The following is a 27,927-nucleotide window of genomic DNA, read 5'->3' on the forward strand; positions in this document are numbered from 1 at the left end:
GAACAAGTGGCCCTACAAACTGCCCACGGTAACCCCAGATTCATACCACACCCTTACAGGCAGTGTTGAGTAGTAACGCGTTACTAGTAACGCGTTACTGTAATTTTTTTACTTTTTCGGTAACTTGTAACTGTAATGAGTTACTTTTTAAGGATGTAACTTGTAACTGGAGTTCTATTACTTTTTATGAGGTAACGATGAAAGTCAAGGAAGCATTCCTATTTGGCCAACAAAACTTTTTGTTTGGCTGATCAGATTCCTAACGGTCCAATAAAGTCCCTATGGGACCAGTCTAAGTTCCTATGGGACCAATAGGAATGCCTATTGGACCGATAGAAATTCATATAGGCCCAATAGGCATTCCTATGGGATTGGTACACACTCCTATGGGACCAATACAGTCAAACCTCATTATATCGAACACGGATATATAGAATTATTGCTTATATCGAATCGTTGTCGAACTATCATAAGAATTACATGCATTTTAAATTTTTTATAGCAAACTCGGTCGGTTAAAAAATGAATAAATCGAACTCCGTAGCACCGGAAAGCTGCGCTCCGGAGACAGGCGGAAGGCTTTCCCGCAGTACATCAGAGGATACGCAGGCTTTCCCGCAACACATCATAGGATAGCGGTGGCGCAGCAGGCGTTTGCGACTTTTATTCAAGCACATGCCCGCATAAAGCTTTATGCCTGTGGTGCCGGGAACGCCATCCAGATTCGGCGGCATACAGGCTCAGTCCAGTCAGCTCCCCAATCCTATCGCCAGCATCGCTCTTTTCATGCCCTGTGCAGTTTCGTGGCTCCGGGTTCGTTCCTCCGACGTTGCGTCAACCGCATGTGGCGATGGCAACAAACGTAAAGAAACGTATGTCGCTGATGTTCGCGACGAAGCTTGAAATCATCCACCGCGTTGAAAAAGGAGAAAAGAAGTCCAGCATTGCCGAAGCGTACAACATACCGCGAAGCACTTTGAGCACGCTGCTGAAGACGAAAAGTGACATCAAATCGAAAGCTGAACGAAGCAAGCACTCCGGCGCACGCCGTGTTCAGACACCAGCCTTCGAAAAGGTGGAAAGATCACTTCACAAGTGGTTTATGAATGTAAGGGCTCGGAACATTCCGGCGTCAGGCCGATGCTTCAACAGAAAGCAAAGGACTTCGCGTTCATCCACCAAGCACAAAACGTCGCCGCAAGTAGCGGGTGGCTGCAACGCTTCAAAGCCTGTTACAACATTGTCGGGAAGACGGTCTCGCTTTTACGCCGCTACTGCAGTGCAATCAACGGTAGTGATCTGGCACTGGTGGACTGCTTGGAGACAGTGGAGCCGGCCGTAATAAGGCATGCGGTCAGCTCCATGCAGCAATGTACGCTGCGGCATTTTTTTTTGCCGGAATAAATAGTTCACCTTAGCGCTTCACGTATGTACTAGTCATTTTTTGCCATTAGCCTTTTACTGATTAAATCGCGCTGTACTTTGACGCTTTATGTGTGACTTTGTATATCGAATATTGATTATATCAAACTATTTCACGGTCCTCGCACTGTTCGATATACACCAACTCATGTTTACAAACAAACCGGAGCGCCCGGAGTGCCCCTAGCGGACGCCACCGGCGCCGCGCATGCGCGATGGGGGTGTGGGCAAAAAGCCCGCCGTCGCCCATAAACAAACCATTGAAATGCGATGTTGTCGGCGTCGGTGTGAGTCCCCCTGCCCTTTTTCGCGTTCGAATTGTTGGTTCTACGTCTTCCTGGCGATGTCTGACTATCTTGAGCGGCGTAAGCGAAATTACCTAGGCTCATTACACCGCAAAACTTCACATGAATAATGTGACATGAGGCGATTCATTCCGCGTGGACGCCGCAGATTGTACGCTAAAGCCTGATTCGCATGATGAGATTTCGCTCAGAATTTTCAGTCGCGACGCCGCTCGGGCGGCAAAAGCGTGAACCGTAGCTGAGATGGTCGACGACGATACTGAAAATCGCAAGCAGAATCGGAACAACTGAAATAGGCATAACAAGTCGGTGTTGGTCACTGGTAACAATGACTAACATCTCCTCGTATTTACTGTTTACATCCAGCCTACTTACCAACCTTCAAATTTAAGTCTTTTGAGGCCTGCACTCACTTCTTATAGCAAGTACCGCGCCAACATTTGGTCTACGGACCGGCGTCGTCTAAGAGAGCAGACGACAAGCAGAAACGTTTGAAAGAGCAGACGACAATTCGAACAATCAGGCGGCCGTTTGAACTTGAAGACGCACTGAACGTAGTCCCGAGGTGGTCCGCACAACTTGACAGTTTTCTCGCGTTCATGTTAGAACAAAACAAATAAATCTGATGGGCACAAGTATCCGTGAATTCAACCCAAAGTGCTTCCCGCCCAAGCAATCGTTGTCCGACGGCGTCTGCTTTTCCCTTTTCACGGCACATATCCAGATTCTCGTACGAACCGAGCACGTGAAAACTGACCTTCAAACCTTTCTCGACACTTTTGGTACGGCCCCAGTCGCGGCGTTTTGACGAGAAGTTAGGTTTTAGTCTGGTTCCTTTCAAAACAACGCAGGAATACACGTCTGGCATGGGGACTTCTGCCCACAGCCCCAGATCGGAAGTGCGACCGACGCGCCACCACCGCGCCGTGACGTCACAGAGATGAGTTCGTGTATAACGAGGTTTGACTGTACACACTCCTATGGGATTGATACACACTCCTATGAGACCGATACACACTCCTATGGGACCGATACACACTCCTATGGGACTGATACACACTCCTATGGGACCGATACACACTCCTATGGGACCGATACACATTCCTATGGGACTTATACACATTCCTATAGGACCAATAGAACTTCCTAGGGGACCAATACAGATTCCTATGGGACCAATATAGATTCCTATGGGACCAATACAGATTCTTATGGGACCAATACAGATTCTTATGGGACCAATACAGATTCCCATGGGACCAATAGAAATTCCTATCGGACTGATAGAAATGTCTATTGGTCCGATACAAATCTCTATCGGAATTTTCGCTAGGGGAATGCAAAAGCATGCAAGCCGCTCGTCCTCTCCCTTTGTCATCTGCTGCATACTCTTCGTCGCCGGTCAGCGCGCGTGCCCCCCTGTGCACGCTGACCTAGCTTGAACGCTCCGCGTTAACGGCACGGTCATGGACACGCAGCTAATAATTTTGCAAGGAATCGTTGGCAAACTGCAAGTTGAGATGTATTTGTTAGTGCTAGTACGGAGAAACGTCTAGGCATTTGATCTTTTGTTAGGGTGCATATGTTCAAATAAATACTGCGCATTTCAGCACGTGTTATTCTATTACTCTTACATGCACTGAGGGAAAGCTTTCATAAAAATAAACTTTTTCTTTTAAAAGTTTTGTGTTAATACTACCAATCAGAAACCAATCAAGTAATGTAGTTGCAATATCAGAACGACGTAAGAAAGAATATGTGGAAATAAAATTTGGTAAAGTTTTTTGTACATTTTTTTTCGAAAATAACTTGGTGGTTAAAGGGTAAATAAGGTTTTGGTTGCCTGACCTGCCCACCCATAGGATACAAGATGTTTGGACTAAGTATTGGGATACTAGAGTATGAAATAAAAGCAAAACGTCAATCCGAGCCAACCTTTTCAGCGGCGCCAACCAGCTGGCGTGAACTCGGGTCCTTGCTCTTCTTCAGCTCGTTCTTCAGCATCTGCAGCTGGCGACTGATGGCACACAAGTCTGCGCTGTGAGGGGTTGAGGCACGCTGACGAAGCCGCTCCATCTCACTCTTACACCTACTCAGCTCCAGCTGCGATAGAAATGCAAAGAATATGGTGCGGATTAAACCCCAACATAGCAAATCCCACCAGAACAATAGCTCTGCTGAACTTCACTCTTCATGGGATGGAAGGGCTCTCAATTTTTCTTACAATGTGACCATCAATTCAGCTTTTGATTTGTATAATGAGATGTTCATATGTGCTTATGGTTTCTCGTCTTCGCTGTTTATTCTGTGGAAGACTCGTCATATTGAATTAGCATTTATTTCACCTCATAAAGAAATGGCCACTTATATGTATCTATTCTGTGCATAAAATCAGTGAAAAACTATAAAAAAAAGCATCCAAATATGGTAAAGTTCTAACGTACAACTATAATAAAAAAAATAAAAAAGGCTTATCAAGGAACCTTATAACATCAGGTTTAGCTTCAAAGTTTGAAAATCGCCCATGAAGAGGCATCTTTCAACATAAACCTCGTTTGTGAAATATGTCGTTGAACGTGCCCATAGAATTTTCGCTGAAAGATGAACAGCCAGACCTTCAAAAAAAAAAAACAAAAAAAAACTAGAATTGTGAGAAGTGATCACCTTTCCTTGCCTGCTTTAATCTATTGTGCTTTTTCTAGGGTATGTGCTTGCTAAGCTAGCTCAGCTTTTTCATGACCGCTATCGACATTATCATCCACCTGGCCTCGAACACCTCAAAGTCTTCACTACATTCCAAGGTACGATCATTGGCATGCTGCCAGTTCCGACCGTGTTTAAAAACTATGCATCGCAGAATGCTCAAACTCTGTGAGATTGTGATGCTGACGGTTGGGATAGAATGCAAAAGTTTGAGAACATGACGTTACTTGGATCAAAAGATAATTGAGGAAAACAAACTTTCTCTATGAGCCGACGTCCACCTAAACCTAATTTCGTAAAAGACGAAAAATCACATTGTGGGTGACTGTTGCTTCTATGTCAGTGAAACAAACTTTTCAACAAAAAATAAAAAAAAAATATTCTCTTTCTTGCTGACAAGTGTTTTCTCACGACCATTAACATTAACAACCCTATTATGTCTTTTGACGATATTGGGCTTACGTAGACGTCGGCTCGTAGCAAAATTTTGCTTTTCTCAATTATCTTTTAATTCAAGTCATGTCATGTTCTCAAACTTTCATGTTCTATCCCAACCGCTGGCTTCACATTCTCAAGGAGTTTGAGCCTTCTGGGATGCAGTTTATTTAACCGGGACGAAAAACATGGTTCTCTTTCTTCGGGAACTCCCTGTACTTTACTTCAAGTACATTGCACCCCGTGTACTTACTACTTTACTTGAACTACATGACCTCTTGTACTCTACTTCAGGTACTTTTTGGTTGTACTTTACCCAGCACTGGTATTGACCAAACTTAACAGTAAAAATTATATTTTTCTATTGGGAGATTGAATTTTTTGAGTCTATAGGATATATTTGAACTGAGGAAAATTTTACTGGCGGGTGTTTCTGAGCGTTTCTTCGGATTTATCTGAAAACATGGATCTCTATTTGTAATGTAGTATGTACTCATAATGTGCCTTGATCGGATTAGTGAAAAATAAATTAGGTATGAGAGACTCATATTTTATCAGAGTGTCGAACCGGAACCGAACCGAACCGAAAACCGGAACTGAACCGGTATTTTTTCCGGAACTGAACCCGTACCCGAACCGTTATATTGTTATCGCGATGAACCCGAAACGGAACTGAACCGGAAAAAAAATAACGGTTACCGGCTCATGTCAAAACGGTTCGGCCACGCGCTGTTGACAATGAATGTGCTATCAATGCCATTTGTTTTTTAAGTGCCGTCAACTGACACACACCTCGCTTACATAATTTTCTCCTTCACTCAGTCTTAGGAATATAAATGCTGCATCCATGAATCTTGACAAACGCTGCATCTATGAATCTTGACATAGGAATCAGTATTGCGCTGGTCACGGCTTGCACGGAAGAAAAAAAAATGAAAGGCTGTGCAAAAAAAAAAAAAAAAATCGCGTCACGGGATTTCATTTGCCTACAATCTCGTAAATCCTAAATGCTGCTGTGTGCTCATTTCATAACACGTTTCTAGAACGCGCGAGTTCTTGAAGCTTGCTTCCATCGGAATGAGAAAAGAAAAGGCTGTGGAGTTTGATAATAATGCATCCGGTTTCGTATAGGCACTTAGAAGCTAACATTATTGTGAGACAGCGAACTCTTCTATTTTAATATTTATCCTATTACGTCCTTCTGGCGTTGCGTTCGGTGAAGTGTTTTTCATATTCCGTATCTTGTTTAATGAAAACTTCTTTAACGGTCTAATTTGAGTTACCGAAGCCTAGTTCAGATAAAGAAAGCTGTATTTTCTCCCCACTGTTCCTTCAATTGCTTACACGCCGAGGTGGCGGGATAGTTAGCGAGTTCTACTTGTAAGTGGGTTTGTAAGGAGGTCGCGGATTTTACAGCTACTGCGTCGGACCCAATTAGATGAAGTCCGAATGCGTAAACGTCGGTGAGGTAACCTTTGAGTGCACATAAAGGAACCATTCCTGGTAGAAATCCCTGAGCCTTACACTACGATGTATCCCGTTTCGTATGTGCTGATTTCAGATGTTTTATTTGTAATTTATTTTGATGTTGCAATTTGTCATTTATAATTTCCGAACCGGTTCGCAAACCGGTTCAGCGCCCCGAACCGGTTCGCGAACCGGTTCGCGGATCGAATTAATCGAACTGGAACTGAACTGGAACAAAATAAATTTACCTGAACCTGAACCGTAACCGAACCCGTATTTTTTTCGGTTCGACACACTGTATTTTATACTTATTTTGTTTGCAAGAATATTTATTTAGAAACAAAATAATGACAGTTTTGGCGAGTTACAACTGAACCAAGGAAATTAAGAAAATTAGGAAAATTAATTGACTCCAAAAATACACTCTCATCATTTGGAGGAAAGAGAGGCCGAAAACATGGCACCCTATACTTGTATGAAGTACTCCTCACTTTTAAAAGCTTGACTTCAGCGTCCCCCGTTGGGTTCAGAATGAGTGGCTCCAGGTCAACCAGCTTCCTGCGGTCAGAAGCAAAGGAAAAACAGACAAGAAACAAAGGGAGTTCAAATGAAGATTCAATTCACTATTGTCAATGTCTTGGCAGAGACGCTTGTGTCACCACTGAGACAAACAAATAATCAGGAGTGAGGACTCAATCACACTGCTGTTACAAGTTTGAGGATACTATGTAAATATCGATAGAACTAAATCCAAAGTGACTTAAGCATGATTGCCATAAAAGCAATAGTGCATGAAATATCCGATACAAAAAGTCAGCCCTAAATATAAAACTCTTGGTAAATGAGGTGGGCACAACATGCATGCACATAAAGAGAGAACACAAGCCAAGTACTGTAAACGACTTTATTTCCGAGGGTATTAAATTTCCGAAACGGGGTGGTACATAATGGGTTTGTTACCGGAGAAAAACATATCTGTAGGATCTATTTTTCGCAATATTATTAAAGCTAAAAAATTCACAAAAAATTTGGTCCTTGCAAAATTGTCTTTTACAGTATATACTTAGTGTCATTTGTTTTCGGGTAAAACCAGATATTTACACCCCGAAAATGTTTTTTTTTTTAATCGAGTTAAACCTGACTTTTACTCGAATTTCGGAAATATATTCCCCCCTTTTTTAATTACTCTGGTCCGAATATATTTCTTATAAACCAAAAAGCTGCAGGAACATGCATGCTAGCTCCAGAGCTCGGAAAAGATGCTATATTTGATGACTTCATCGAACTCCAGTGACAAATCGAGCCTCAAAATGTAGTTTTTATGTCCTTTACGAATTATCTTTTGCCCTTCTCTTTCCAATTTCAAATAGTGTAAAAACAGAATAAGCAAGTTTGCTTTGGAGCAACAGATTCCAGTGAAATTGTTGTGCACTGTAAAAGCTGTGACGTTGAAAGAATGTTTTCTCAATTCAGATATGCCCATAAACCGGACAGGTCTAGCATTGAGACAGAGATGCCATGCGAGCAGATAGTTATGTAGGCAACAAAGTTTTATAAAAAAATCTAAAAGATAAGTGAGCTCTTATATCATGTTATAATGCTGTCTTGTGCACTTTAAAGGTGTGCAAAAACCAAGTTCTGGAACACATTTATTTGCTTCAACATGACGTAGGTAGCAGCAAAACCTCAGAAACATCAATATTTCACTGGAAAATGAAAAAAAAACATACCCCTATTTCAAACTGAATTCTCTGGTTCTCCATGGTTAATGATTATGAAGCTTCAATGGAATGTCGTGACGGCATCGGCCTCCAACGGCAGTGCCACCATAAGGTAAGTAGGCTCACTAGTACAGATTACCTAGGCCAGAACGTAATACCCATGGTTTGGTGACAACAGCCAAAGCACAGTTGGATACCTTGGATTCACTCCGCCAGTCAATCGCTTCCACTCATTCTTTGACGTCACCGACTTCAGGGGCTGATGAACTATCTTTTTCAACATGGTGCGCGCTGCTTTCAACGTCTTTCTCGCTGAGGGACACCAACCTATCGAACTGACCTGGGTTTACACCACCGAGCTGTGTTGGTATCCGCTTTCGTGCGCGGTAGTTTCTGTACGACGAAGTGAGAATTCAGCGATTGTCTCGCCGTCCAACTTAGTCGCTGTCGATGTGCTAAGTGCACCCGCGTGGACGATCGCATAAGCCACGTTGGACGAGACGGACGAGACCAACGAAAGCGGTGCCAATTCGTTTAGTGTTCGCCATCAAGACAAGTCGCGTTTAAAAATAGTGGCAATGCGAGCGTTTTTTCGTGGTAGTTTTTGCGTGACGATGCAAGAATTGTACAGTTGTGTTCTCCGAGTTCTGTGCCTACACTCAGAAAATCGCGTCCTGTCAAGACCAGCGCAAGCTTCCTATACGCCGATGCCTTCTCTTCGTTCATTTAGTGGTCGCCCTTGCGACAAGGAATGTCGCAAGATCGTCGTGGTGTACGTGTTTCTTAGCGGTGACATGACAATGCTGCGGTCACACCGCCAACGATGCGATATGCTGCATGAAGTACTGGAGTGATGCCATTGGCGTGCTGCCTCACCGGAGTCAACCTGTTTCTCTGCTCTAATAAACGAAGGATGCCAACTGGTTCTGTGCCTTCAAAGCGATATTTATTTATCCGTAAGGTTGATGCCCTCGCTGAGTCTGGTCGTTGTGATCAGTGGTGGTAAATCAGGTAAGCAGCAGTTGTCTTGTCCTACTAATGGCACACGCGATCCTGCCGTCACCTTAGACAACACCAGCATCTTGCCTCGTGCGAGGTAACAGAGGTACCTTAGCCGCCTCGCGGCAATGTCGTCCCGTTCAAAGAGCAGCGAGCTCATGCCCAAAACTGACGTTGCCAATGTTGCCATATCGGCAAGGCCGCGAAGCAGACAAGTAATACGTGTCGTCATAGCTTGCACGACTCCCCCCGCTCCGCACTCTCCCATTGATATGTTACAACCCTTGGGCATTCTGACTAAACAAGGTAGTAACGCATTGGCGCATCAGGTGTCAACGCTGTTAACTATGGTACGCTTGGCCATAGAGAGGTCGGTGACGTCGTAGGCATGTCGCGGGTGCGATGGATATCCCAAGATGCACCGCGCTCTTCGATGGCCAATTTCGAAGCGCTCGCCAGGATCAAACATTTAGAACGAAAAATACAGCCGTCCATTTGAAATACAAGCGTGCGATTGTCATTAGCAGATACAATTCATCATGTTTATCTTATTTCTGAACGCGAGATAAATTCATGTTTCGATTCAGTACCTCTTTAATAAACTTGGTCGCGAATAAAAAATATTCATATTACTTAAACCGATCAATACTCTAATATTAATTATACATGTTTACGTATATATACAAACTAAAAAACCCGAATTACGAAAAAATGATTGAAAACCCCGGTTTTTCCCCCGATTACAAACCTGAAACAAAGTGTCCTATTTTTACCCCCGATTTAAAAAAAAAAATATAAAACCCAAAAACAAAGAACCCTATATTTATTCCAAATATGCTAAATAGAAATAATTGGAACACAGTTGATTAATATGAACAATCAAAATACAATTTAAGACTATTCTAGCGGTAAGACCCGACACTGGGGTGAAAAAAGAAAAACACAATATGGAAGAAACAACAACAAAAAAGTCAGTTTCAAGCTTAGTTAAGACGTTCATTTTGTCTACGGCTTACATATTCCTTCCAAAGTCATCATTGATGCAAATAGAAGCAAACTTTTCTTTTTATAAGCTTACAAAGGAATTTTTTTTTTCCTCTGTAAAGCCACATTACTATTGGTTAGGATACCACAGGTGTATACTATAGAGGTGCACCGTTCACTAGTATGGCACAGTACGGCCTCGTTCAAGTCGAACTCCAAGAGACCATAAAAGTGATTCAATTTATGAAAGACACTAATATTCTTTTTTTTTAATTGCTTAAAGGGATGCTGAACCAAAGAATTTAGTGCCCATAATAAGTGGCGCACATTCTTTCCACGAGCGAGTAGCCGCCGGTGTGCGCGAGCACACGCAACAAAAATGATGTCAAAGACCTTCATTTGCGCTTAAAGGGATTGTCTGGTCAAATTTTGTATTCAAGAAAACAATTGAATATCATTGTTATTGCCTCGAGACGCATCGTACGTGCAATATCTGAATTTTATATGCCCCTCTGCATGAGTAATTGAATTTATGCTGCTCCAATCGCATTCTAGCGTAAACGCTGCTTTCGTTGGCAACATTGAAGTTCTGAAGTCACAAAACACAAAGCGAGCATTTTTGTCTGCCTCAGCGTGCTTCGTTTTTGTTGTTTTGCTCGACTTGTTTCGTGGTTGGGTGAGATTTTTGTTGCGCGGTTGGGTGCCACAACCATCGGGCAGCACATGCGAGCTAAGACATGACGTTCCACACTTTTCCGCGAGACGTGCAGTGACGAGCAAAATGGATCGTCGCCGTGCGTAGGGACTGGGTTCCCGTCAAGATTGAGATCCCGCTTATGCAGCAATTATCTCACAGAAGAGAGCTACGAGCTGAGCTCTAAGCGGACAGAAGGCTCGTAAGCTGAGGTGTGATGCTGTACCAACGATATTAAACTACGTCCATCCACTCCTCGCCCAAATCGGATCAATCAATTTGTTTATACAGCGAAACCAAAACCAACAGCTGGACCACCTGGAAACGATACCAGAAGTTGTATTTAGCACGAGTGCAGCCAAATTATGTTTGACCCGCTCGTGCAAAGAGCGTGGCTACGATTCACCAAATTCGTCCAAGTCAAGTGACGGTATGCATTTGAACGATTCGCCGGTTGCCTTCGACCCGCGGTCATCGCCTCTGAAGGAAAGACCCGCAGCCTCATCACTGATCTAGTGGATCGGCCGATATGTGCATTCAGATACCGCTTCGTGTACCTAGTTGCCGCTTCAGAGGCGAAATCTGCATCTGCTTTGCAAGCGCCCCTAATTCGATCGGTGGCCATCGCAGTTGTGTTTGCGCGAAACGGCATACGTTTGCTCGAAGCTTATGGCTGTTTTCGAGTAATATCCTGCTGAAAGGCATGACATTTTTTGCACACGCTTAGGAACTGCAATAAAAGAACCGTATTTCAGTAGGGTACAGCCCAGGACAGTGGTTCTCAACCATCGATGTTTCGCGGATCCCTTGTGGATCGGCGGAGATGATGGAGGACCCCGTTCGTGGTGAGAGGAGTGGAAAGGTATAATTAAATATAATTATGATTTAATAAATGGATACAACTAAGGGCTAGTGTGAAGTAGAGCTCTCTTATTGAAATTCACACGAAAAAACTCGCGCGAAAACTGAAACATTTCTTTTCGACCTAAAAAAAAACAATAAACAACTTTTGTTGCCGGGCTTGACTGGTGAGGCAGGGCTTCGCGAACCGGGCCTTCGCGGACCCCCTTAGAGAACCACTGGCCTAGGAGACTATATAATTCGAAACAAAATACAAGACATCCATCGACCAACGCTTGTTATCCCGACAAACTTTTGCGTTTTGTGACGTCACGCAGCAGCTACGGATGTCAGCCATTGACGCTGGCGGAATTCGGGGTGCAGTTTCGTACATACGCTCATGAAAGGTTTAGTTAATAACGGGAGATCATATATCAAAATAAAAATGTTGTTTGTCTACATGAAGGCTCCCTCGAACGTAACGAGCGCAAAAACTTAAGTACTTCCGGTTTCGACCGGACAATCCCTTTAAGAGGACAGGGAAATGCATGGGCGTCAGGCCAAAGGAGAATAAAGACAGGCTTTTCATCTCTACAAGTGAAAGCTACGTGTTTGTTAGTCCAATTAATTGCTTGCCTTTTACACCAGACACCACTGTGTAGATGAAAAACTTGTATTTATTCTCCTTTGGCCCGAAGCCCATACATTTCACTCTTATCTTAACCGCGAATGGAGGTCTTTGACGTCATTTTTGTTGCGTGCGCTCATGCACACCGGCAACTGCTGGCTCGTGAAAAAAATGTGCGCCACTTATTATGGGCACCAAATTCCTTGGTTCAATATCCCTTTAAATGTCTTATGATTTTTTCCATTGAAGAATTCTTTTCTTTTTTAGCAATATTTGCATTGTTAGACGTTATTTATGGGGGTAGTCCTGCTCTGGACACTGCCCGATGCTTACAAATCTAAGAACATTTCCTTGGCTCTCGCTGGTTGGAGAGATGATTGACGTGTGAAATGTTGGTCGTAAAATTGTATCTCCGTTCCGTAAGAGTATTTCAATCGACAATATTTTTATGTTTAAGAAACAAATAATCTAGATAAAATCATTACCGTTTTCACAAATATCCCAAGAATGCCCTTTCTACTTCGGTTGGCTGTTAGCATCCGTGGAGTGATCAACGAGCGCAGCTCATAGAGCTTGTTTACTTTTATGAGTGCGAGTCATTCTGCATTCACCAAGGTGTTTAGATGAAGATCTCGAACAACGCTGATATCAACCGACCTAGTGTGCAGCAAACAACCGTCGCAAGTATGCGCCTTCGGAAGCGTCGTGCGGGTGTTTGGGTTCGTAGCAGGACTGGCCTGAGCCTAGCGTCCCACGTCAACTATGTTTTGAAAGTAAACATCTTTGACAAAAATCTGTCTGGTTTGGGGAACAATTCGAAAAAAAAAAAAGAAAACTCAAACCAAAAGTTTAGAAACAGAGTTCCCAACGTTTCGGGGTCGACTTGACTCCTTCTTCAGGGGTGACTAAAAATGGAATGGGACCAGCGCAAGCTTCGACCTCTCCTTCCTCTTCTACTGAGGTGATGTCTTGTGAACGTGACGCAGGCCATGGACGTAAATAGATGGTAAGGCCCCAAGGGACTTGTTAATGTTCCCCGGTGTATTCTGGATATGCCACGACTCCAAGAACAGGCGTCTTCGAATATGTGGCTCCGTGTCTATCACGTGTGCGTTTCCGAAGTTGATCTGATGATCAAATACCTCACAATGTTCCGCGACGGCGCTACGCTCCCGATCGAAATTGCACACATCGTTCTGGTGCTGGCGCATGCGTTTGGGAAAAGACTTAGTTCCACCGATGTAGGTGGCGGGGCACTCCGCACACGGTATCCTATAGACCACTGGTCTATAGGATACCGTGTAGAGGAGCTGGCGAGCCATTAGGCTGGAGGCAATCGGGCGTTAGTTTGCTTATGCTCCCTTCATTTCAATCTTAAAGGCAAGTAGCTCTCAAGTTTTGCACTGCACCTAACCTACCAAAGCAAATTATTTTATGTCGCCCTTTAATTGTGCGTCATGATGCTTAACCACCTTGCTCGTGGATGCCAAGTGAAAAAAAGAACAAGAACAGTAAAGCTGGAAGGGCTGCACATTTATTTTGTTGATTTTTTTAGAGCTCTCGGCCGCTTATTACCGCACATCGATAGATGCCGACAGACACTTGAATTAGACCGTGGCTCGTGCATGATGGAACGCTAGAACACCACTTTCATGGTCGCGTCTTCTGAGGGTTGCAAATGTTTTTAGTTGGGGGCGGAATAGCAGACGGACGGAGGCAAAAACAGACGCCGAAGCGCAGCTTTTGTGTCCGAGTCTCACGGGCGTTGCAGACGACGATAGGCGGTGGTGAAATAATAGCAGACAATGCCAGTGGCTGCTCGCACGACTAGCAGGTAGTGCCAGACGCCAGACTAGACGCACCGGACGTCGCAAAGGTGACTCTAGGCTTCTTAGCGTGTTCAGCCCAGCAACCAAGCCAATCCAGTAGTAATGGTCGAGGCCACTGATTTGTGGGCAGTGCTTAGAGTGTGCCATGACGTCCACCTAAATTAAGTATAACGACGTAAATATTGCACAAATTGTTTTTTTATTTAGTGGAAAAATTATTAATGAAACATGTGTCTCATCTATGCCCTTTAAACAATTTTTTTTTTTTTAAATTGCAGTGTTTTTTAACAGTGTTCTACAATAAAATATCCTACTTGGCTTCCAATTTTTCCCAATCCGTGCAACCTCTCTAGACAGAAATGATCGGAAATGGCATGCAAATCTAAACTCAGTATGCAATTAACAGAGGGTCGAAAGGAATACAGTCTAAGCTCATTATAACAGACCTGGTTACAACAGACATTTGTATATAACATACTAATTTGTGAAGTTCAGTTGGTTTTCCTCTATGCACTATTGACTTAACCTCATATCTGCATACAACATACTCTTTTCACAACAGACCAAAATCTTGGTCAAAATCAAGGCCTGTTATTACAAGCTTAGACTGTAAAGAGCAGCCCATATCGTAACGGGTAAGAGACAATCTCGTTCAACACATCAGAACCTTTTGACTGTCGCCAGTGCTCGCTCCATGTCTGCTTTGTCCAGCGTCATCCTCTCGACCATCGCGCGCATGTCGTCTCGCTCTCTGGTCAGCTGACCAAGCTCCTTCTCCTGAAATGTTGCAATTTAGATGAACCAAGAGTTGATATTCACCACAATAAATATTTTTTTTACAGCGGAGCTGTTAAGGGCTAGTTTCCCCAGGACCATGTTCGCCAGCAAACAAATGATGACACAAACCTCTGCGCAGCTACCACCGTCTATGAGTGACGGCGGAAACCAGACAACCGGCTTGACGGTTGTGTGGTTGCCACCGTCACTCATAGATGGCGGCAACCTTTCCAGCCTTTCCACTCCGGCTTGCCGACTTGCGACCGGCCATTACTTCATTCCTAACATAGTACAGCTTCGCTGGTCTTCCTTCTTCACCAGAAAGGAAAGGCCGAAAGTTCTCTTTCTTTTGTAAATCAATAAAAAAAAAACCAAAAAGTTTGGTTTAATTGGTTAATTGAAGTATGTCTAAAGAACCACTCAGGAGGGCCTCTCGAGACTCTCCAGGTCAAGTTACTGTTCAACTTGTATGCTTCGTTTAAGCCTATACAGTCAAATCTCGTTAATTCGAACTTGCGGATAATTAAAACTAACATGCAGGTCCAATCCTATGCGTTTCTATAAGAGGAAACCCCGGTAATTGAAACTTTGCTTTATTCAAAGAAATTTTTGGTCTCCCTCAGGTTTGTATTAACGAGAACTAACTGTAATTACCCTAAATTTCTGAGGGATGCCCCACCCTCGAAAGATAGCCCACCCCTATTTTTGGCTTGATTTGCTATATTTTTTTTAGACACCGAAAGATGGCCCACTCCTAGTAATAGTAGTGTTGGGATCAATAATGACCTCAGCATAAATGCGGCTATGCTTTGTTTCAGCTTAGGTCCAGACGCAGCCGATGCTACAAGCACGAGCATATGGCCCTGAACAGCGCTTCCATTGCACGAGCGCGCGTGCTTGGCAGGAACGCTGAAAGCCCGGAGCTCGCGCTTGTAGCATCGGCTGTGTCTGAACTTAAGCTGAAAAGAAGTACAGTTGAACCTCAATTTAACGAAACCTGATTTTACGAATTTCCCGATTTAACGAACAAATTCGGATTCCCCGCGCAGCCTATCCTGAAGAATGTCTTTCTCGACTTTACGAAGTTCTTGATTTAACGAAATAATTAGGGGTTCCCGGTGACTTCGCTAAATCGAGGTTCAACTGTATAGTTAGCTATGGCGGGATGCAAGCAAACGTTGCTGACTGGGAAGTATAGTCATTGTTGCTCCGTTGTCCCTCGCCACCATAACAAGCTTGGAAGGGGCACGACCTAAAAGTAACAATTTTTTAAAACTTTACCGATTGTACACTGAAAGTGAGCCCACTCCTAATTTTCATTTGATTTGCTCTTGAAGTTGGATGGGCTATCTCTCGGGATTTTACGGTAGGAGTTTGTAAATTCGAGCTCATTTTTCGTCAAATTGAGTGTTTTTCGGAGTTCATTTTTCGCCAAAAATTCTGAGTTTATCAGACTTTATTTTTCTTTGATACCCGATTCTCTGAAAGTCATAGTTTAATTTTACAGTGTTTACTATTAAAAATAAATAAATAAATAAATAAATAAATAAATAAATAAACAAATAAATAGGGTATTCTCTGGGTGTTCACTTAAGCTAGATAAAAAAATAAGACACACTTCTGACAATTAATATTTCTTTAGCTGGATTTGGCGTTGCTGCCATTGCCATCGGCAATATACTACTTTGTCCCACGGCAAAAGTTGCAAACAAGCGTTGCTTCAATAAACCTCTATACCTTAAAATCAATAAACTCCCAGAGGCAGTCGCTGGGAAGCTCATACATATTCATCCCATCCTATTCCATCCTACCCTGCAACTGCGCGAAGTGGTGTGGTAAAGGATGCAATAGAGAAGCTTCAACTTCCCGTCTTCATCCATTTCATGCATTCTCTATAGTTCATAGCTTTTACTGTTCCAAAGATGCAGCCTTTCCATCCTCTTTAAACACAAATAGTATGGCACAAATTGGAAACCAAAACAGTGGCTTTTGTTGTAACCCGAAAGCACAATGACCTGTAGTCATGAATGAACCTTGAAGAGACAATGGTCCGAGGTTTGAAAGATAACTGCGGTGGCATTTTGCGAGGACCACTGACCCTGTGTGCCGATCAAACTTAATTGTAAAATACTGTCTCTTCTTTCCTTCTTTTCAGCGGGGGGGAGGGCATTGGCACAAAAATATTTTGAGTTTATCAGATAAATCCGAATTGACTAAAATTTTACTGGCGGGTGTTTTTCCAATACACAACTCTACTTCTAATGGACATAGTGGAATGTGAACGTATCATGTGACTACACACTCCATATGTTGCAGCATTCTTTCCGAAGGTCTTATGACACTCACATTATACCATCAGAATGGCTTTGATGGCTCGTGGAGTCGTCTATGGTCCATCGTAAGATGAAACGAAGAATATAGATATGTTTACGATATTTACACTACGATACTCTCAAAAATTTGTTTTCCTTCAGTGATGCACTATTTAAACTTTCTGGCATGCAGCTCTACCTACGACGAGCAGAGGATCATTTGAGTTGTTTCTGTAACCTGTGTGTGTGTTTTTGTTTGTCGACCACCAAATGAATCTTCAATGACAACAATGGCAAACTGCCCGTTGCCCTCATATAATTGTGCATGCCAGGAATAGAGCCCCCAATATTCACGTCTGATTTCAATATCTAAGTTTGAGAACATGAGCGAATCGTCGATGCTCACCTTCTGATTTAAAACGAGTGAGATGCTTTGTAACGATTCTTCGTACTTCGCTACCTTACGACTGAAAGCCCTGGAAAGACATCCAAGCAACGAACCATGAGAAAACAAGCACTAAGGCAGAAAATAAAACAGAAAAGTAGCTCCATTAAAAGGTTAAATGTAAGATTTCGGTAGTTGAACCCAGCTATAACGAAGTTGAAGGGGAATCTGAAATACTATGCTTATTATATTCGTATTTCGGTAAATCTGGACTTCTAAAAAAAAAAAAAAAGAGGATTTATGGAAACAGCTCATTACAATCATGCAGCACATAGCACAGGCTCGCATAATAGCCGTTAAGCGACTTGCACATACACACGCGTCTTAATGAGTTTGGTGGTTGGTATCTCTTTAAACACATTTCTGTGTCGAGGGAAATCGGGGAGAAAGGAACCCCCATGGAGATGTACGCGTTCCTGCTGGTGCGAGTGGAGAGCCCCTTTGTGTAAACACCCTAAAAATGAGGAACGTTTCACACCAAACTTCTTCCAAACCAAGGAAGCGGTCGATGTGGAACAGTAAACAAAGTGCTACACACTACCAGAATGTTCGCCGAGGCACTGATTGCTACGGCCCTAGGCTGAATGCTCGCACACTGCTCACATCTGATGCACGAGCCACATTCAACTATCATCATCAAGCGGTAATCCGAGCGACTATGGTCACATTGCAATCTCTGCGATTACATCGTCAAGCTCTGCGACTACATCGTCAAGCTCTGCGACTACATCGTCAAGCTTTGCAAAGGAGTGACCGAACAAAACAGCCCACTTTTATCTCAAAATTACGCCGCAACAAAAAAGCTTCCGGGTCAGTGGTGTTGCTGTAACTATAGTTGGGTGTCGCATGCTTCGACACGTCAGCGTAAAGTGAAAAACAATACAACCCTACATTGTTGTATCGTTGCCTGTGGTTGCCAATGACTCACTTTGAACTTTTCTTCAGGGCGTCCCTGTCTTCACGGTGCTTTCTCTGCATCTCTTCAATGGTGTCTAAGCAACGGTCCTGGCGCTCTTTCTCCTGCTCTTCTCTTTTCTGTTGCAAAAGTGAAGCTCGTGTTAGCATGCAATCTTTTTCCCGGATGCATAAAGCAAACCATGTTTGGATAACCGACATACAGAAATTGTGTTTGTAAGTGCCATCAAGCTCCTTTTTCTTTACGAAATGACGTTCCGAATTCCCCGACTACTCAAAGATCACTTGCAGTCAGACTATGCCTTTACAATCCAGCAAAAACTCAACATGTGCGGGATAAGCTAATAAAGGATGTCCAACAACGAGTGAAGTTCGAGACATCAACGAATGCCAATTAGCAATTTTCAAGCAGCTAGATACCGCACATTATCATCGCGAAAGAAATTTGAGACATTTAATGTACCTTGTAGTAAGCCAAATCCCGTTCGAGTTGTACCATGTGCTCCTCCTTGTCTTTAAGGCTTTGATGTAGGTGCTGTAAAAAAATTAATTGGAGACCTTTATTGTAATGAATAACAAACAGCTTTTAAACTGCAATTCCAATCACCCTGGAAGTCAACAATTTTCTTACATTAAGATTCACCCTGAAGCAAAGATTGAATAGAGTACAATTTAAAAATAATAGTATTTGGAAATTTTAATATTTTCACGACACCAACCTTTTTTTTCCCTCGAGAGGGGATAGAACCACTACCACAATCATTCCTCTCACAACTGCTTGTTGTACACGCGTTTACATGTCCCAGTGTTGCTGGCACACTGTGCTATGGTTCGCTGGCTGTTTATTCATTAATTTAGCGAAAAAGACTGCATCACCGAAACATTATAGCAGGTACAGCTAAAAAGGAAACAATATCTACCAAATCATTCAAAATACTGTTGAAAATGCAGTAAAAACTGTCAGAAAAAGGGGGGATCGGTGGCCGAGTGGGCGAGTGTACACCAGCTCAAAGCACATGGAGCCAAAGCTCATGCTGTGGAGCCAAAGCTCACGCTGTGGAGCCAAAGCTCATGCTGCCAAACCCAGGAATCCTATGCTCAATCCCGAACCCTGCCCATTTCGATCTGGATGAGCATCGCAAAGGCGTGCAACCATGTATCACCCCAGGCTGGAAGTTGTACTGCACTGGCTAAATTTCTCATCTACAGCTGAGACACCAGACAGACTTATTGGGGCTAAGTTCTGGCTGTACATACGCATAACATTTAGTATTTACTATAAAGTTCCGAAAGAACGCCCAGTCAAAATGAAGAGAAAAATTGTGAAAAAATTGTGAAAAAAAAAAGAAAAAAGCCGTTTACAACTCCATGTAATGCCGAATTAGAGCGCAGCTCTTGAGGAGGAGGAGCCAAGGCCACAAAGGTCACGTGACCTTGGTGGGGTCACGTGACCCCTCCCCAACATCACGTGGGGGTCACGTGACCGGGGTCCCGTAAACTGGGGGTGTCACGTGATCTCAGAAGGTCACGTGACCCCCCAGAGAAATTTTTCCGCTAGATATAGCGGGAAAATATTTCCGCTAAATCTAGCGGGGAATTTTCCGCTAGATTTAGCGGGAAATTTTTTCGCTAGATTTAGCGGGGAAATTTTTTCGCTAAATTTAGCGGGGAAAATTTTCTGCTAGCTTTAGCGGGGAAACTTTTCCGCTCGATTTAGTGGAGAAATTTTTCCGCTAGATTTAGCGGGGAAATTTTTCCGCTCGATTTAGCGGGGAAATTTTTTCCCTAAATTTAGCGGGGGAAGTTTATCCGCTAGATTTAGCAGGGAAACTTTTCCGATCGATTTAGCGGGGAAATTTGTCCGCTCAATTTAGCGGGGAAATTTTTCCGCTATATTTAGGGTGGAAATTTTTCCGCTAGATTTAGCGGGGAAATTTTTCCGCTCGATTTAGCGGGGAAATTTTTTCGCTAAATTTAGCGGGGAAGTTTATCCGCTAGATTTAGCAGGGAAACTTTTCCGCTCGATTTAGCGGGGAAATTTGTCCGCTCAATTTAGCGGGGGAATTTTTTCCGCTATATTTAGGGTGGAAATTTTTCCGCTAGATTTAGCGGGGAAATTTTTTCCGCTAGATTTAGCGGGGAAATTTTTTACGCTAGATTTAGCCAGAAATTTTTCTGTTAGATTTAGCGGGGAAATTTCTCCGCTAGATTTAGCAGGGAAAGTTTTCTGTTAGATTTAGCGGGGGAATTGTTCCGCTAGGTTTAGCGGGGAAATTTTTCCGCTAGATTTAGGGAGGAAATTTTTTCCGCTAGATTTAGCGGGGAAATTTTTTCTGCTAGATTTAGCGGGGAAATTTCTCCACTAGATTTAGCAGGGAAAGTTTTCTGTTAGATTTAGCGGGGGAATTTTTCCGCTAGGTTTAGCGGGGAAATTTTTCCACTAGATTTAGCGAGGAAATTTTTTCCGCTAGATTTAGCGGGGAAATTTTTTCTGCTAGATTTAGCGGGGAAATTTTTCCACTAGATTTAGCAGGAAATTTTTCCGCTACATTTAGCGGGGAAATTTTTCCGCTCGATTTAGCGGGGAAATTTGTCCGCTCGATTTATCGGGGAAATTTTTTCCGCTATATTTAGCGTGGAAATTTTTCCGCTAGATTTAGCGGGAAATTTTTCCGCTAGATTTAGCGGGGAAATTTTTCCACTCGATTGAGCGGGGAAATTTTTTCGCTAAATTTAGGGGGGAAGTTTATCTGCTAGATTTAGCAGGGAAACTTTTCCGCTCGATTTAGCGGGGAAATTTTTTCCGCTATATTTAGGGTGGAAATTTTTCCGCTAGATTTAGCGGGAAATTTTTCCGCTAGATTTAGTGGGGAAATTTTTCCGCTCGATTTAGCGGGGAAATTTTTTCCGCTAGATTTAGCGGGGAAATTTTTTACGCTAGATTTAGCCAGAAATCTTTCTGTTAGATTTAGCGGGGAAATTTCTCCGCTAGATTTAGCAGGGAAAGTTTTCTGTTAGATTTAGCGGGGGAATTTTTCCGCTAGGTTTAGCGGGGAAATTTTTCCGCTAGATTTTGCGAGGAAATTTTTTCCGCTAGATTTAGCGGGTAAATTTTTTCTGCTAGATTTAGCGGGGAAATTTTTCCGCTAGATTTAGCAGGAAATTTTTCCGCTACATTTAGCGGGGAAATTTTTCCGCTCGATTTAGCGGGGAAATTTTTTCGATAAATTTAGCGGGGAAATTTATCCGCTAGATTTAGCAGGGAAACTTTTCCGCTCGATTTAGCGGGGAAATGTGTCCGCTCGATTTAGCGGGGAAATTTTTTCCGCTAGACTTAGCGGGGAAATTTTTCCACTAGATTTAGCGGGAAATTTTTCCGCTAGATTTAGCGGGGAAATTGTTCCGCTCGATGTAGCAGGGAAATTTTTTCACTAGATTTAGCGGGGAAATTTTTTCCGCTAGATTTAGCGGGGAAATATTTTACGCTAGATTTAGCGGGGAAATTTTTCCGCTAGATTTAGCGGGATATTTTTCCGCTAGATTTAGGGGGGAAATTTCTCCGCTAGATTTAGCGGGGAAATTTCTCCGCTAGATTTAGCAGGGAAATTTTTCCGTTAGATTTAGCGGGGGAATTTTTCCGCTAGATTTAGCAGGGAAATTTTTCCGCTAGATTTCGCGAGGCAATTTTTTCCGCTAGATCTAGCAGGGAAATTTTTTCCGCTAGATTTATCGGGGAAATTTTTTCCGCTAGATTTAGCGGGGAAATTTTTTATGCTAGATTTAGCCAGAAATTTTTCTGTTAGATTTAGCGGGAAAATTTCTCCGCTAGATTTAGCAGGGAAATTTTTCTGTTAGATTTAGCGGGGGAATTTTTCCGCTAGGTTTAGCGGGGAGATTTTTCCGCTAGATCTAGCGAGGACATTTTTTCCGCTAGATTTAGCGGGGAAATTTTTTCTGCTAGATTTAGCGGGGAAATTTTTCCGCTAGATTTAGCAGGAAATTTTTCCGCTACATTTAGCGGGGAAATTTTTCCGCTCGATTTAGCGGGGACATTTTTTCGCTAAATTTAGCGGAGAAATTTATCCGCTAGATTTAGCAGGGAAACTTTTCCGCTCGATTTAGCGGGGAAATGTGTCTGCTCGATTTAGCGGGGAAATTTTTTCCGCTAGATTTAGCGGGGAAATTTTTCCACTAGATTTAGCGGGAAAATTTTCCGCTAGATTTAGCGGGGAAATTTTTCCGCTCGATGTAGCAGGGAAATTTTTTCACTAGATTTAGCGGGGAAATTTTTTCCGCTAGATTTAGCGGGGAAATATTTTACGCTAGATTTAGCGGGGAAATTTTTCCGCTAGATTTAGCGGGAAATTTTTCCGCTAGATTTAGGGGGAAATTTCTCCGCTAGATTTAGCGGGAAAATTTCTCCGCTAGATTTAGCAGGGAAATTTTTCCGTTAAATTTAGCGGGGGAATTTTTCCGCTAGATTTAGCGGGGAAATTTTTCCGCTAGATTGAGCGAGGCAATTTTTTCCGCTAGATCTAGCGGGGAAATTTTTTCCGCTAGATTTATCGGGGAAATTTTTTCCGCTACATTTAGCGGGGAAATTTTTCCGCTAGATTTAGCGAGGCAATTTTTTCCGCTAGATCTAGCGGGGAAATTTTTTCCGCTAGATTTATCGGGGAAATTTTTTCCGCTAGATTTAGCGGGGAAATTTTTCCGCTAGATTTAGCACGGAAATTTTTCCACTAGATTTAGCGGAGAAATTTTTCCGCTAGATTTAGCGGGGAAATTTTTGTGCTAGATTTAGCGGGGAAATTTTTCCGCTACATTTAGCGGGGAAATTTTTCTGCTAGATTTAGCGGGGAAATTTTTGCGCTACATTTAGCGGGGAAATTTTTCCACTAGATTTAGCGGGAAAATTTTTCCGCTAGATTTAGCGGGAACATTTTTCCGCTAGATTTAGCGGGGAAATTTTTCCGCTACATTTAGCGGGGAAATTTTTCTGCTAGATTTAGCGGGGAAATTTTTCCGCTACATTTAGCGGGGAAATTTTTCTGCTAGATTTAGCGGGGAAATTTACCCATAATGCACTGCGCGGTTACGCCGACGGCGACGCCGCTCAAGCCGGAAACGGGCGCCTAAGAGCTGCGCTCTAAAACATGGGGTGGGCTATCTTTGGGGATGCCACAGCAAAACTTTATAAAAATTAATGATAAACAACCCGGTACCGGCTACACACCCCGTGATGCAGCAACTGATACGTAGGTCACGGACACTGATATTTTAGGTTTCACGATGCAATAAACAATCGGGAATTCGCTACGATCTTCTGTGTCACGGGAGAGCATACCAAAGGTTGCGGACACAACAGATTCGCCTTTCACGGTGCGGAAACCGCAGAAACCCTCTGAGAACTCGCATCTCCCGGGAATGAATACTGGAAATTGCGGATGCAGCAGATACAAGTTTTAAGTTTTATGATGCAATAAACACGCGAGAACCCGCTGCAAACTTGCCTGTCACAGGAACCGATATCGCATGCACAGATTGCAGACGAAAACGCGGGAATCCGCTACAAACTCATATGTTACGGAAACAAACACTGCAGATCGCAAATGTAGTGGAATCGTATTTCACGATGCAATATACATGCGAGACCAACTCGCATGGAATCGAGATTGCACGTGCAGATCACAGACAAAAACACGGGAATCCGCTACAAACTTTATGTTGTGGGAACTAATATCGCAGATTGCGAACGCAGAGGATTCGCACTTCACGGTGCAACATACATGCGGGAACAACTCGCGTGCTACAGGAGCCGATATCGCGCGTGCAGATCGCAGACGGAAACGCGGGAGTCTGCTATGAATTCGCTTGTCAGACGTACCAATACAGCAAATTGCGCGGTTGATGCGATCCCGTCGGCCATCAAGTGTAGTGATTTCCCTATAAACACCCCCTAGGTGTACCCTTCCCCACCCCCCCGTTTTTCTGAAGGCACCCTCCTAATTTGCAACGACTCCTCTATTCTCAATGCCCTCCCCCGCCCCCGCCCCCAAAAACATTTAGACACCCCGCCACCCCCCCCCCCCCCTTCCCTAATTTCAATTCATGGGGAAACCTCTGATCATGTGACGTCCGATGGGAATCAGAGGGTGGGCGATGTTTCGGAATTTTTATGTTATAGATATTTAGTCAGAAAAAAGGGATGGGCAATCTTTTGAAGGCAGGCATTCTCTCTGAATTTTACAGCAAGTAAAATAAATAAAAAAATAAACACACATAAAATACCTTCAACCTATTTCAAACTATTTCTACACAAAGCACACCTCACTTGCTGGGGCCCCAATTACGGACAGTATTTGTTCCAGAATTTCTAGAAAAATAGAGCTTTCTCAGAAAGCAGAACATGCAAAAAAACACCTGCCACTATTAAAATCTAAACTTTAGGTAAGAATTAAATAAAATAAAGACATAATATTCAAAATGAATTTGGCACTGGCGACTTCTGTATACAAGTAATTCTTGGTGGAAGAAATGACTGGTATAAATTTAAACCTGGCTAATACAGTGATGTCTCATTAATATGAACCGCATTAATATGAATACCCCATTGTATAGACACCATTTTCGAGGACGAACTAGGTGAATATACATACATTTTGTCTTCTTATTATAGACAACTCGTGTTATGGACAATTTTGGGGGGAAATGTCGGTGTCCATATTAACAAGACATGACTGTATCAGAGGCACGGCCAGGATCTGTTTCCAAAGGGGGAGGGGTGGAAGTGCTGGCTGGGATTCCTCATTTGTTATCCATAGAAGGGAGCGTATAAAATGTCTCTCGAGAACAAACAAGTTTTCGAATGCTGCTTCGCCTCAACACAAACTTTTAATGAAGATTGAGTACCTAGAAACCCAGGGTTTCCCAGAACACACTCACAAGTTACAGCAAAAATTCTGTCAACCGTCCCTGCCTCCAAATAAAGTGTTTCTCTAGTTCAAGCACTACTTTGGCAGATCTGAGCCACCGGTCAATATATAACTATGAGCCAAACGTGTCCTACTACTTTGTTCATTATTGTCTACAAGGCCGGTAGACTTCATAACTGCTTTATCGCATTAATATTGGGACAGAGGGTAGTTCCTCGGCTTCCACTCGAGGCAGATAAGGGTTTTTCAAAATTGAGAACTTCGAGTTCTGATCTAAGCTATGGATTAAAGAAATATGAAATCCCCTTTCCTTCCAATAACGTGGCTCGAGATGCCGCCAAACTGCCAAAGAAAGTGCAGGTGGCACGCAAACTGCCGTTCGGAGGCTGGAAACAGACATCAGTAACATTGGATTGGATTTGATTTTGATGACAGGGTGAGTGGCGAGGGAGGAGGTGTCATGCATATGCATTTTATAAGGTCAGCTGCATTTTAGCAGAGGGGGGGGTATTGAAGACAATCAGTATTATCTGCAATACCTCAGAAGCTTGTTACAGCCACAACCTTGTCAACCTCGTCCCTTGAATGCAAACGGAGGACTAAATTATCCCCCTTTAACACATGAGAAAGAGCCTTCCAGCACACGAATGTTGCACAATAACTAAGACCAGAGGCAGATCGTAGGAACTTACCCTGACCAAGTCTTCATGCGAGGATGTCAGTCGGTCCTCCTCCATTCTGGACAGCACCTTCACCAGCTGCTCCCAGATGCGGGGAACGGTGCCCGAGGCAAAGTTCTACGGGAACACAAAGGCAAAAACGGTACAACCGAGAGCGCCATTTTTTTTTTAGATTCGTTAACCGCGCTGCTTTGTGCTTTCAGAAAAGGAAGTGCGCTCTGGTGACCTGAAAGTATGTCCAAGAGTGCCAATTTGACAATGTTTGCCAAGGTTTCTGCAAACAAAAAAAAACAAAAAAACGTGAAGAAACCCACTATGTGGTAGCTGAGAAGTTAGAGCAAGACTATAAATACTAGGGGTTCATGATAAAAAGTGATAATGCATTAAAGCTTCACATTTAGTCAGCTCAAGGGGATTTAAAAGAACTGTTTACACTCAACTGATATGTCTTTGTAGAGTGAAACTATAAAGTAATACAAATTTCCAGAGGAAATTTTTTCTTTTTACTTTGTAATTTTTTAACTTTGCTGAATGCCGATTCTGTCAAGTATGTTCCCAATGCGCACAACTCTAATAAAACACCAAGGAACATAGCTTGATAGTACCGTCTTAAGGAGGGGTGGTATTAACTTGTCTCTAATGATTGAAGCTAAAGCTTAATAAACCAAGAATTTTCTCAGTAAAACTCAGCAAGTATAGCTAGTGGCATCACTTTTTTGCTAGTACATTTCACAATGATGCCTTTGTAACATGGGAAATAGAAGGACAAATAGACAGTCAGTAGTAACAGAAACACTTTATGTGGTCTTGGTTTATCAGACGAATGACTAGTTCAAATATCTAGAAACAAAAATCCAAAATAATAAAGGAAAGTGTGCAAACTCCTAACGCGTGCATTCAGAAGTAGATACCACCACCAAATGCAGACAAACTTTACAGCGAACCCAGAAATGATCTGGCACCCTTATGAAGATGTTTCTTACATGCTATAACAAAGTAACCTGGCTGACATCCTTTCAATAAAAGTTTACGAAAGCGGAATAGGCACTCACATTTAAATTTGGTGAGACTAGTGGTTCAAGTTGATAATGATAAATTACAAGGTAGCAAAAAACACCCTCCAGCTTGATGCAACTGCTGATAGAAAACTTTACTACACAGCCGGTAACAAGTCAACAATACAGAGGCAATTAAATGTCCCTCAAAAGGATTTATATCATTCTGCCAGCCCCTCCCTCCCACTTGATCTCATGAAGTCACAGCCTTACGAACACTTTTTTAAATATGGTGGCACGCACTGGTAGTGATGAGCGACATTAAGAGAACCAAACTTCTCACTGTTCTTTCCCATTTTGGTTTATGTCGCAAAGTTGTGCAGGTATCTTCATCAGTTTGTGGTAATATCTGTGCCTTGGTGCGAGAATTCTTTCAAGCCGCCACCGAAGTATTCAGTGTGCATGCCTGTTGAACCCATTAGGCTTAGCTGGCACCGAAGAGCTTTAACCGACACTGTCTGCTACTCTTTGTTTACTTTCTGTCAGTTCGAGCCTCGAGCTTAATTGTGGCAGTGTTGGCTTTTCTTTGCAGTAGTCTGTGTGGGGAAACATAAAAACGCTAAGGCCATCACCATCAAAAAAGTATGCTGCGTGAGATCTACTCGAGTGACACAGCCATCAGTAAGCTGCTCAATGGACTACTTCCTATAGAGCTAATAAATGAGGGCTGGCTACTGAAATGATGCCTCCAGATCCACATTTACAGATCTGTGAAACAGGGCACCAAGTCTTGTCTTCGTGATCGGTAATATGACAAGCCGGGTGAGCAATGATTGCCTCG

The 27,927-nt window shown here is 42.9% G+C and overlaps 1 protein-coding gene across 2 annotated transcripts in view; it reads right to left on the reverse strand.

The window, feature by feature from the left end:
• LOC115328913 (protein Daple) overlaps nt 1-27,927 on the reverse strand; it is a 44,429-nt gene that overhangs the window by 8,493 nt on the left and 8,009 nt on the right. For both annotated transcript variants that reach the window (XM_029990363.4, XM_040211626.3), the window contains exons 6-12: nt 26,104-26,208; nt 18,940-19,011; nt 18,490-18,596; nt 17,523-17,592; nt 14,695-14,804; nt 6,824-6,890; nt 3,663-3,830 (exon numbers count right to left, since the gene is read on the reverse strand). In XM_029990363.4, coding sequence (XP_029846223.2) covers nt 3,663-3,830; nt 6,824-6,890; nt 14,695-14,804; nt 17,523-17,592; nt 18,490-18,596; nt 18,940-19,011; nt 26,104-26,208 — 699 coding nt within the window. The remainder of the gene's footprint in view (nt 1-3,662; nt 3,831-6,823; nt 6,891-14,694; nt 14,805-17,522; nt 17,593-18,489; nt 18,597-18,939; nt 19,012-26,103; nt 26,209-27,927) is intronic.

Source organism: Ixodes scapularis, unplaced genomic scaffold (genome assembly GCF_016920785.2).
Source record: "Ixodes scapularis isolate PalLabHiFi unplaced genomic scaffold, ASM1692078v2 PGA_scaffold3__209_contigs__length_174095766, whole genome shotgun sequence".
NCBI classification, from domain to species: Eukaryota; Metazoa; Arthropoda; class Arachnida; order Ixodida; family Ixodidae; genus Ixodes; species Ixodes scapularis.